General features: G+C 31.1%; 2 protein-coding genes across 2 annotated transcripts; both read left to right on the top strand.

Moving 5' to 3' along the window:
* The first annotated feature begins 2,767 nt into the window (after positions 1-2,767).
* Positions 2,768-4,194, top strand: LOC133183640 (uncharacterized). Its single transcript, XM_061318574.1, has 2 exons — positions 2,768-2,919; positions 3,345-4,194. Exons 1-2 carry the CDS (start codon positions 2,796-2,798, stop codon positions 4,157-4,159), a joined length of 939 nt encoding a protein of 312 aa, XP_061174558.1. The 5' UTR covers positions 2,768-2,795; the 3' UTR covers positions 4,160-4,194.
* Positions 4,195-6,431: 2,237 nt separating this feature from the next.
* Positions 6,432-8,496, top strand: LOC133183639 (tyrosine protein-kinase src-1-like). Its single transcript, XM_061318572.1, has 6 exons — positions 6,432-6,632; positions 6,732-6,935; positions 7,079-7,182; positions 7,378-7,525; positions 7,839-7,987; positions 8,115-8,496. Exons 1-6 carry the CDS (start codon positions 6,549-6,551, stop codon positions 8,332-8,334), a joined length of 909 nt encoding a protein of 302 aa, XP_061174556.1. The 5' UTR covers positions 6,432-6,548; the 3' UTR covers positions 8,335-8,496.
* Positions 8,497-12,615: the final 4,119 nt, after the last annotated feature.

The following is a 12,615-nucleotide window of genomic DNA, read 5'->3' as shown; positions in this document are numbered from 1 at the left end:
AACTGCAAAATATACAAGCCAGGTTTGTGATTATATTAGTATACAGTTAACTTTCTAAGAGTGAAATTCTTCAAAATAGCGTTTCAGTCTTTTATACTTTTAACATTCCAGTCGACAAAGGGAATTTGATTTACCCTAGCTATACTTAATTCCTTAATTTTGTAGAAATCTTTACAAAAAAAAAAGAAACATTGCAGGGGCCAGTAAATGCTCTACCAAGCCCCTGTCTTTACTCCTCACAAAAAAATATTAACTGTGTGAAGGAGAAACTTCAGACGTCCTGCGCTACAACATATTCAAGAAGTTGTGTTAATTAAATATGGATTATCAAAAACTCCAAAGAATTTTCAGAAAATTTAAAATCACTTTTTTTTTTAAAGATAGTTACAACAAAACGGTGAAAACGTAAGATTTTATTTTTAACACTTTATACAACCATTTCTGGCGGTTTTTGATATAGACAATTGCTTCTCCCAATACTGCAAATTTTCAAGTCTTGTGATTGTTTATCTGTAAATTACTTTGTTAAAATTATTCTGATCATACACACAAGTACTCTAGGGTTGATGTTAAAAGGATATCGATGCTGGATGAGTTCCTCATTGACAATATTTATGTAGTCAATAAAGTTCAGTTCTTTAAAAAACTGTTATAATTCCGATATGGCAACTCATTGTTGTCCTTTAATATCCCATCTGTTTTAACATTCCTATGAATCAAAATTTATTTCAAAGTTCCTACATGATGAGAAGAATACTCTTGCTATAACTTTCAATTTGACATTTAGATATATCGACGACGTTTTATTAGCAATACTTACTTTCATTCATATACCGACTCGATATATCCCAGCGAACGCCAATATCTGTTCATATTTGTATGTTTTATTGATAATAGACCATAATGGCCAACTTACAACTTCACTCTATGACAAAAGGGATAACATCAGCTTTTTCGTCGTCAACTTCCCTAACTTACGAATAATGTTCAACTGTTATCTGCATTGAGTGTTTGTGTTTCCCAGATTATTCAATACGCAAGAGCCTGTTCTTTAATATTTAAATCGAGGCAGATTACTGACTAATAAGTTGTTACAGGGATTCAACAATCTCGTTTAAGTCAGAATTTTGAAAGTTTAATCGTTAAAATGACTTTATTTCTAAATACATCCTCCAAATGAGTCGGATTTTTTATGTATAAGTTTCATACCAATTGTTAGACTATTGTTTTATACTAATGAAATATGAAGATAACGAACAGTATTCAATATCGGAAGTCCAGTGAAACGATACAAATTTGGAGCAGAGCAAACACGGACCTCAAAATTTAGAAGTGGTATCAGGTGCCATGGAGAAGTGAGCATCTGTCGACTAAATCTGACTACGGATTATCCCGTCCACCTGATCAATACATAGGATTCACGGTGAGTGTGACCGGTCAACAGGGGATGCTTATTCCACTTATGCATCCGATTCTACCTTTGGATTTTCTTGGGGTCCGTATTTTATCCCCTCTTCATAATTTTGCATTGTTTATAACATTTATGAGATTGATCTTTTTCATTATTGCCTTTCTTGATTGCTTAATGATTTTTCTTTCCATTTGATGGTTATTTTAAAAGTATTTAATTCTTATATTTTCAGGAATATGTAATGAATTTCATAACATCGGAGACTACGTTGAAAAACTGAAGACGTCAAAACCACACCAAAGAACAGAGATCATAAAAATAATTCAAACCGAACTGTTGCCCCACATAAAAGAAAAAGAGGACATACCTAGCCTGTCCAGTTTACTAACATGTGATGATGAAGACATACAATCCACTACGCTCAAATTCCTGAAATCAATTTTATTGAAGCTTAAGATTGATATGGTTGAAATTCAATCTCTGGAAATTTGTTTGCAAAATATCTTAGTGTTGATGATGTCAGATGACACACCCCAAGTTTTGTGGTTTTCTATATGTCCCGTTGTTTTGTGTGTTATATCATTTGTTTCCATACACTTTTGTTATGTGAAATCAGAGAGGAAGGAGACGTCTCAAATAATATCTCCAATAATCTCACAATTAAGGGAGTATGCCGAGAAATTAACAAAACACTGGCATAAGGAAAATATGAGGATCCACAAAACTATTAATTGTATAGTGCATTTCCTATCAAAGTTTGAAAAGTTTAAATTGAGTGATACTCTAATGAGAATTCTTGGAAATTGGGAAGATGCCTTTTCAACATCAGACAGTGACAAAGAATTAGCAAAGCTGAAGATCCACGAACAATACATTCTCGCATTTGGATTGATCTCAAAGGTATCTTCTTTCTAAATTCTAAATTTCGTGTCAATCAAGTTAGTGTTAAAAAAAACAACAACAATGGATAAAGGTAGAAGAATTAACGCTTATGCACTAAGTCAATAAAACCGTTTTCCTGTGCATTCTAGTCAATTCGTTGTCGAAGTGAATTGCTTTTCAGAAGAGAGTGAGGGAAAATGGTCAAGATTTCAAGTAACGTATGATGATTGATAAAAATCATGTCAGTGTTCAATTGCTGAATTTAAATACTAAACATGAGATCGTATATTAAATAAGGTCTTGAACCATTACTCAACATATCAGTGTACCAACTAGAGTTACATACTAAAAATAAAGTGGAAATGGTTTTATGATTTCCCACATAAAACAATTTAAAAGCTTTAAAGATAATCGAAAATATCAGTAGAAATGGTATTATTTAATTAGTTGTTTTATTGGTATTCAGTTGGCAACAAATCCACCGTTGTTTCTCAGTAACTTCATGCAGTTTCTTCGAGCAACATATTGTTGTCATCATCGTCAGGTGGAGAGGAAGTGGCATAATGAGTTATTTCATCCTCTTACAGAACTAATCCTGACTGGAATAGCTGATGTTTTCAACAAAGGTTATATCAATTAGATTTTACAGTGAAATTATTTATTTACATATTTCTGAAAATGTGACTGTAAATTGCTTTATATATATATATATATATATATATATATATATATATATATATATATATATATATATATATATATATATATATATATATATATATATATATATATATATATATAAAATCAGGTGGAAGAGAACTAATCCTGTCCGGAATATCGGATGTGTTTAACAGAGGTTATATTATCAATTAGTTTTTACAGTAAAGTATTTTATCTAATTTTTTTTCTGACAATTTGAGTATAGATCGCTTTAAAATATTAAAGCAACTTATATATTTAAATATATATTATCTTTATATATACAAGTTTGTGTTCACATTATAAAAATCTTATTCGTTGGCTTATGCTTACTTTCATTCGTTTTATTTAGTTGATGAAAGAAGTGAAGATTTCCGGACGCTCTTAGAAGTTTTAAAGATATGTTCCCAAGGTTTCCATGCTAAATGGTCTTTTCTGCCGATTCCAGACGAAGTTCACGATCTTCTTTTTACTCTTGGTCATCCAGTTTTGCAGTTGGTTGTAGAAGCTTTAGATTTATCGGAAACAAAGTTTCGAGAGTTAGCAGAGGCCAATATTAGGAATACAGTGCCAGGACTGCATGTACATGACAAAGATAGGGAAATCTTTTGTAAAACAAACGACAAGTACTACTGGTCCATCCGTGGAGGCAGATTGTATCATTACAGTGTTACAATTTCAATTTTGATTCCAGATATTTCAAATCTGAAAATTAATGACCACACTGATGAAGCAAAGTCAAAGCATATGCGCAAAACCAATGAGTTTAAAATTCTGCTCTCTATGCAGAAAGGTTTTAAACATAATTCCATAGCGAAACTTTTGGCGTTCGGTTCCCCTGCCTTGCCTTTGCCATTTTATGTGATTGAAAATCATCCTCAAGGCTTGTTGGAAAGGTTGTTGGAAGCAAGAAGATCCCACAAGTGGCTACCTTTATCATGGATGTACGAACGCTTGCATGAGATGGCGAGCTGTTTATCCTATCTGCATTCACAGCGTATTGTCCATCGCGATATCGCATTGCATTCATTCTGTTTGAAAACGTGTCTGACGTCAGGTAAATGCATGGCTGTGTTACAAAAGCTGGAACTTGCTCATAGCACAACAGACGACATTTCCTCTTCTGGCGCGCATATTGCAGGTATATTTGTTCCCATCTCAAACTAATAGCAAAACTGTCGATTATGATTGGTAATAAATGTCACAAGAGGGCAGATTATATTCAATGCATGCCTATGGTTCTCGTCATTTCTAATGTCGGGTAATCACTCCACTTTGGCTCAAAGCGATAACAATGTCATTGAAAAAAAATGCTTTCTTGTCACCATTTTTGGGTAAAAATAACTGTTTTGCCAATATTCTCAGCTTAACCCAAGGTATTTGTCATATATTTCTCATCAGTGAATGATTTTTTTTATGGCGAAATTCGGAAGTGATTCAGATTTTGAAGTCGAATTATTTGATGCTGATAGCAAATATCTTTACTGTTACTGTAAAACTCGTTTATAACGAAGTCACTGTGAACTCGAATTCTGCTTCCTAATAACAGGGATTGTTTATATCTGTATAAAAAAAACTTAGTGGAAATCTTCTACGGGATTTGTAAAAAGTTCCTAATAAAATGAGTTATTTTTATAGCCGAGTTTTACTGATGTACATGTAGTAAGAGGGGGGCACGAGTCGTTCTTCCAAATGTTTTTTGAAATAAAACCACTTCGGTATTTATTCCTTGAAATAGTTTCCTCTAAAATGATAAATAACAGTTTAAAATTTACAGTGATCAGTGGGGATTGGATACCTATCCGATGGTCGGCTCCTGAGTCTATACTACATGGCAAGTATGACTCAAAAACAGATGTCTGGATGTTTGGTCATACGATACATGAGATGTTTACATATGGTTGTGAACCATATACGGATCTTTACAGCGAAAACACTGAAGATGTCATCATAAGGGTAAAACCTGCATCTACAAACAATATTTGAATTACCTTGCTTTATCTTTATTTTTATCAGTACTTTTTTATCATACTGATAAAGTTGTCTGTTGCTACATACAGGTTGTTACACGGAAGCTCAAACCATACAAATGGAAATGCATACCGCATGCATTCCACATTCTTTCAAGACAATGTTTCAACACAAACCCAGAGAAAAGGCCCCTCATGTGTGAGGTTGAAAAAAAAATACAAATTTTAAGAAGAGATCAATTGTCTTCGAGAAGTTTGGGTAAGGCCTTTCAAACCAAGATCGGCTTTTATCGATATTATCAATTTATCATTTGTTATTCAAAGCCCAAAGAAAAAATATAATTTTATTCCCAAATACAGTCAAGCCACGTGAATCCGGATGCTTGTGTTCCGAAGCAAATGGGCCGGATGAATTAAGCGAAACATATAGTATAAAATGAATAAAGTATGTGAATGTATTTTGTTCCAAGCAAATTTCGCCCGGAATGTTGTGTCCGGAATATTGGCTTCAGGATGAACGAGGCTCGACTTTATACTGAAAGACAGACATAAAATAAGCAAAATTCCGTCTTCCTGAAAGAAACACTACAAATCTGTATTATAGATATTGGCAGTGATACTGTATTATAGATATTGGCAGTGATACTGTACCACACATTGGGGATAAGCAGCTGAAGAGGGAACACAAACCAGAAAGAGTATTTTTTTTTTTTTTTTGTTGATAAACGATTTGAAAATTTTGTACACTGTTTCATAAGATGAAAAGAATGCTGCAAACTTTTTTGAAATTAAACATATTTGTTTAGCGTGATAATATATAAATAGGGAATTCCAAATGTGATCAACTTGCTACGAGAAAAAGCAACTACGAGCGCAGGTATGAATATTTTTTCTCAAATTAACAGTTTTAGAAAAAAATCGTTTAAGGAAAGATTGCTTCATTAAAATATCCATTTTTTTCAAATAACGTTTTCAAAGTTAATTGTGAATAAATATTTTTCATGAAATACATGGAAAAACAACAGAAAAGTGGTGGAAAAGGTTATAATGCAAATAAAATCAAGCTTAAACATAGAATTACCATGTACAAAAACATGCATAAATATGATTTGTATTGGATATGCAAAAGGGACTATAGTACTCGAATGAAAGGAAACAGATACCATTTATTACACATGTCGATAGGCAATGCAGTATTTTCCCATGCTTCTCGACAATGTTAACAATTTTTCACTGCATTACTGTTAACAGACAATTTAAAAAATTAAAGTTTAAGTATCTTTATTTTATATGCATCATGTTTTATGAGTTCAGAAGATTTTGAGATGTGTTACAATGATTTGAGGACAAGCATGTGTGGCAGAAGGAGATCTTTGGAGTTTAATTTGCGGAAAGAAGACCTTGAGTCGAGGGAGGATTTCAAAATAAGAAACGAGGTAAAGGTTTTGTCTCAAATATTGAAATGATATGGATGCATGTTATATTATCATATTTCATTTATTTATTTATAGAGAAATTCCATAATCGTTGAAGAATTAGTATCTGATACTTTTTATGAAGAAGTGTTACCAAAATTAAGTAAAACAATGGCAGAAAATCTGGGTTTAAAAGAATGGCCAGTAAAGAAAATCCGTAGATGTACATCAAGCACAGATGCAAAAATGACAATCGTAAGGAGTTTTATTTTCATACTTTGTTTTCTATCGAATTGCATCTCGGTAAAACTGTCAAGTTTTTTTTATAGATTAACAAGATAATTTTCGTTTCAGCAATATACGTTTCCTTCAAGTTCTAAGATTTTGGACATAGCTGAAGAACTGTCAAAGAATTCAAAAGATGAAAACATAAACACTCTTTTGAGATTGTTGTTTGCGGTGGTCAAGCTTGTTAAACAAATCCATAACATGAAGTGGTTAATGGTAGATTTGACTGGGAAATATGTTTTTATTGTTGACAAGCAAGAAATACCAAAGGTATTCCAAAAAGCAATGTGAAATCCGAAAATGTAAAGCATTCGTTGATAATAATTACTGTGAAAGAGCATTATGATGTTAGGTCAAATGCTTTAATTTCTACTTCATTCAGAAATATGGAAAATCTGTATGCTTATATTCAGGCACTTATGGTTAGAATTGGCAGGATGCATAGCTTGCCACAAGAATGTGATATCCAAGAAGATAGCATTATAGTCAATCAGGACCTACAAGACATGCTATATTGGTAAAATGACTCATTTTACTCTCCTAAGATTGATTAAAATCTGAATGGAAAAACTAAATAACTGTTTCCTATTTTTTTTTTTTCACATGGATCAATATCATTGAATAGCAAGTTAACTTAATCAAAAGGCAAATATTTCCCGAACCATTTGGCAATTTGAAATTAAATAAAGCATGCATTCATTAATATTTTAAGGCTTCCCAAGGAAGTAATCGGACACAACGAACTATCGTGTGGCAGTGACGTTTACACGATGGCAATGCTTTTCTATGAAGTTTTCTCCGTTCTCTCTGGCCGGGATCGTCTAGACTGTGTGCCATTTGGGAACAAACACAAATCCAAGGTAAATGTAACAGTTAAATAATTCAAATACACAAAAATAAGGACACCACATTTGCTTTGCTGATGTGGATTTTATTACGTTTACCACCCCACGCCTTTTTCTTCAATAAAATATTAACAACTTATCAATGTACCAAAAAAACTTCTTGAAATACAAAGTAATGTACTTTCCTCACAAAGTGTTATTACTTAACAATTTTTTAAAATATTTTGGGATTAAATTATTTTAAGGTACCATATTGTTTCTAACGTTAATCATCTATAGATATGTTTTTTTTTAAGTCTATCACACTATGTTAAATTTTAACAAGCAGCTGTTGGAACATTTAATTGATGGACATGTTCCTGAAAAACCGGAACTATGTCCAAGTTGGTTGTATGAGGAAGTTATGTTGAAATGTTGGGACCTTGACAGAACCAGTCGTCCACATGTTGATGAGATAATTTCACTGTTTTCAAGCAAGTAAGTTTGACAAGAAAAAATAGCGTCAAAAATTTTAAAATCTGTGTTATGAATTATAAAATGATTTTGATTATCGTATATTGACTTAAAAAGTTACCATATACAAGTAACTGCTTTATGATTAAAGGTTAGATTCATCGGATGCATCATTGACCTCAGCATCAGGGTCTACATGTAGTTACAAGGGGACGGATCAGAGTAGTCCACACAGGGGTGAGGGGTACTTGGACGTTGTAGCAAATTCGTCAGTTAGTTCTCAGGATCACGATGACTATCACAAGCCACTAGAGGACGATGAAGGGCATTATGAAATCATCAATGAAAATTTTCTCCAACATAATAATTAATAACGCTCAGTTTTCATACAGAGAGAAAAAGAGAATTAATTTTGAATACAGTAGTACAAGATCGACGTAAAGTAACTAGTTTTAAAATGCATTTTCATATAGAAAAAATGACATGACGAACAATGATAGTTTGATTTTACAATGTTTTTATTACAAATATTTTTCAAGCATATGTTGTTTTATCTGTGTTGTATCCTGTCCCTCATATATACGATTTTTATGAAAATCTAAATTTTCAAAATCTTCAATTGAAGGAATGTTGTGAAAATAAGATATTTCTTATGAATAAGAAGGTAAATGATTATTTTAGAATGTTTTTTTATTGTTATATATGTTCATTCTGAGAAATTCGACGATTTAGTACTTTTAAAAAAAGAAAATATTATGCTGTATCGAAAGTATTCCGGTTTTTTAATCATTAAACACAATATCTCTCTTCTTATAATTTGTAATCAATAAATGTTGATCTCAGAGATTAAAATTCAACTAACAAGGCCTATTCAACTCTATTTCTAGACATAGTGGATGGTTACCTTTCCTCTAAATAAGACAATTTTCTTACCATTTTCACAAAAAAGAGAAAAAGATTTTTATTGTGTAATCAATAATACTATATAGTAAATTCTTTCCTGCCATTAAACAGAAAAATATATTAAAGAAAACTTAATATAAAGATAAATACGAACTAGAAATGGTGTAAATTAAAAGTGGATTCTGAAAACCCCAAAGAACATTTAGAATTTTTTTCTAAGGTCAACAACATCAAAACGGTGCGACTTTTCTACACTTTATAAAGCCATTCCTAATGATAAATTAAAAACTACATGTAGGCTTTATGATACCACAGACAACTGCTTCTTCAATAAAATGGAATTCGAATTTTTTTATCCAATAATTGGTCATCAACAAAATTGCTTTGTAAAAATTACTTTCTATACAAAAGTGCTCTGAAGTTGGTATTAAAAGGATGCTAGAGTTCCTATTGGCAACATTTATGTGATCTTCGAAAACCAGGTCTTCCAACAGACTGTTGAAATTTCGATGGGAATTAATTTTGCTAATTAATAAGCCGACTTGTGTCTACATTTCCATGAAGCAGAATTTATTTTTAAGAAAAAACTTCTACTTTAAAAGAAGACACTTGCTATGACCTTCAATTCGACATTCAACTCGATATCTCCCAGTTAACTTGAAATAAAATACACCACAAAATCTGCAACATCTGTTTCATATTTTAATGTTTTACTGATTGTAGACGATAAGGGCCAACTAACAATTAAATTGTATGACAAACAAGATTTCTGCGTTTCCAACGTCAACTTTCTTATTTATGCAGTTATATTAGGAGTTTACATCTCTCAACTTATTCGATTCTCCCCTAACAAAAAAGTACTATAGTTAACTATAGTTAACTATACATGTAGTTTACTATAATTAACTATAGTTTAATATAGCATCAAAGTTTTTTACTATAGTAAATCAAAGTATTTTACTATGGATTTCAGATCGTTATATTTTTTGTTCTTCAATTCACACCTACACATTTTTATATATTGAATTGAAATATTATTTGTATATTCACACATTATTTCCAAATTTTACATTACTGTTATCGGATTTTAGAGGTTTTAGGCTTTGAAATCTCAAAAAAAGTTCTAGAGTAAAGTTTCAAAGTAAATCAAAGTATCAAAGTTTTCACTATAGTTAACTATAGTAAACTATAGTTAACTATAGCAAATTTTTGTTAGGGTCAAGGGAATGCTCTGAATACGATCAATTTTTATACCGATGATAGGCTACTGACAGATAAGTTGATGTTATAGGGATTTTAAAAACCTCTTTTAACGTCAGCATATTGTTAACAAATATAACCTATCACTGGGACGTATTTTGGCTGACGTGTTTCATACCAATTGTTAGACATTTGTTTTATACTAAATTTGACTGCGGAATAGTCTGTCTACCTTATCAATACAAAGGATTCACGGCGGATGTGACTGGTCAACAGGGGATGTTAACTCCTCCTAGGTTCCTGATCCTACCTCTGGATTTTCCCCTGTTTACATAATTGTATTGCTTTGGGGCTTTTTTTTTATCCATTACTGTTCGTTATCTTCACCTTTTTCCCATACTCAGTATGCTACACCAACAAAATTGATTAAAATATACTATACGTCAATTTCATTACAAAATATATACGTTTTCGAATGTTTTAAAGAAAGACAATGTAACGTTTTCTGATATATGTGTTTTCAGATGTATTGCGTACAGATAAATATGTTTTTTTTTTTTGTTTTTTTTGTTTTTTTTTTTTTTTTGAGTTTTCAGAGAACATGTATAAATTTGATATATTTTACCTCCTTAAGTATTATAATCTGTTGACAAACACGAACTTATCCTTAGTTAGTTAGTTTTTAGATTAGTTTCCTTATCATATTCTTCGTCTTAAAAAGACATAGATCTGTAGTTTAATAACCTTGTAGATTATGATTATCTAAGAATAGAAACAGCTGGGGAAAATAAAATAAGTCCTCAGTTTTTATTTTAGATGTAATTTGAACAGCTGTATGGGTGTCTGTTTTCCGTACAGCTGTTGTTCTTGCAGCAGCAGCAATCACCATAAAGAGGTAAGATTTAGGAGGCAATAAAACTCTTAAAATCATGAGTCAACCCTTATCGCAAGATAAAAATTTACATGTATATCTTTCATGTAACTCGCCAGAATTTTTTTTAAAGTGCTGCTTATATCCAAAGAGATAAACTAGTCAATATTCTAATTAAGATGCTACAGTAAATCTTTGAAATGACATGAAAAGACATTTATATTGAAAATATAAACATGAGTGTTGACTCTGAAATACCAGTGCGGGTGTATGTTCTGAAAACAATTCCAGTGTTTTAGAAAATTAATTACCAAAGAACAGTTACTGTTCGAATCAATTGACACAAGATAGTCTTCCTTCACTGGTTGCCAACAAGATACGGAATTTATCAGAGAATTTACCCAATCTCCACCCCCTTCATATGCTCCACGAACTATCATTTTAGATGGGGTTTTTTTTGTAATGCTGTGTATAATACTATTTATGTCAACTTTATTATAATTTGTGCCATTTTACTTGTAAGAAATAATTTTAAAAATAGGAATTCAAAGTTCAGGTTTTTGTTTTCACAACTTTGTGTATTGTGTACTTTTTATTAGGCAAATAAATTCTGCCAGACTAATGATTGTTTGTGACAGGGGAAAATCCCATTGCCAAATTTTATCAGCCTTTGTATTAAGAAAAATGTTGCTGTTATTATTCCAGTAACCTCCCCTTAACTATAATTTTATTATATGTTTATTGTCATTTAATAAATGACAATTCTCACTCAATATTGTTTGTCTTAGTTATGTTTCATCTTAAATTTAGGCTGATCACTAGTATTACATAAATAGTGTATAATGAATATGTTATTCGTGGGAAAATATAAGGTGCGTTAATGTAGAATTATTTGGAAGTTTTTTAGATTTTCTTAAAATAAATACAAAGCATACTGAGTATTTGCCCTCCTTCCAGTTCTGCCATATATATATTTAACAGCCATAGTGTTGTATCTCTTATTTATCTTATGGTTATTCCATACTCACATTCCTATAGGTTAAAAGTTGAAAAACTGCTTTAATTTCCACTGAATATAGTTTTAAAAAATTAATAATCACAAAAATTGTATAGGCCGCCATGTCAGACAAAGATAAACAGAAGTATCTTTTAGTTAAAAAAATATCTCCAGCTTTGGTAAACAACATGATCAAATCACTGAAAACTGGCATAAATGACATTCTTTTAATGACTAATGTTTCAGGTAATTGTAACTTTAAAAATATGTATAAATTGTGGATACTGGGGAAATTTTGCAATAAAAGCATTATATTTCAATTCACTGAATATTATCTCCGTTATATCTTTAAGAAAACCATGGTAAATCTGTAATTATTTTTTGAGCAGTGGCTCTTCCATCAATGAATAATACAATAATGAACATATCAATCATGCAATATTTAAAGTACTTTAAAAATTAATTCTTAATTCTTACTTATATGATTATTTATACAAACATATATATAAACAATAAAATGTCTCTTTTTGTTACTATGGTAATTAACGTTGAAGCTATTGCAGAAAACAATTACAAAACCCACATATTATAGCAAAATATTTTTTTTTTAAATTTCTTTTATTAAACAATATTTTTATTACACCTATTAAAAAATCTTCCAAAATATATACGTGTATTTCT

Source organism: Saccostrea echinata, unplaced genomic scaffold, assembly GCF_033153115.1.
Source record: "Saccostrea echinata isolate AGI-Se365-2 ecotype Australia unplaced genomic scaffold, CSIRO_AGI_Sech_v1 ptg000009l, whole genome shotgun sequence".
Classification (NCBI taxonomy): domain Eukaryota; kingdom Metazoa; phylum Mollusca; class Bivalvia; order Ostreida; family Ostreidae; genus Saccostrea; species Saccostrea echinata.
The sequence above is the reverse complement of the archived record's forward strand: the minus strand, read 5'-3'. Positions and strand labels throughout refer to the sequence as shown.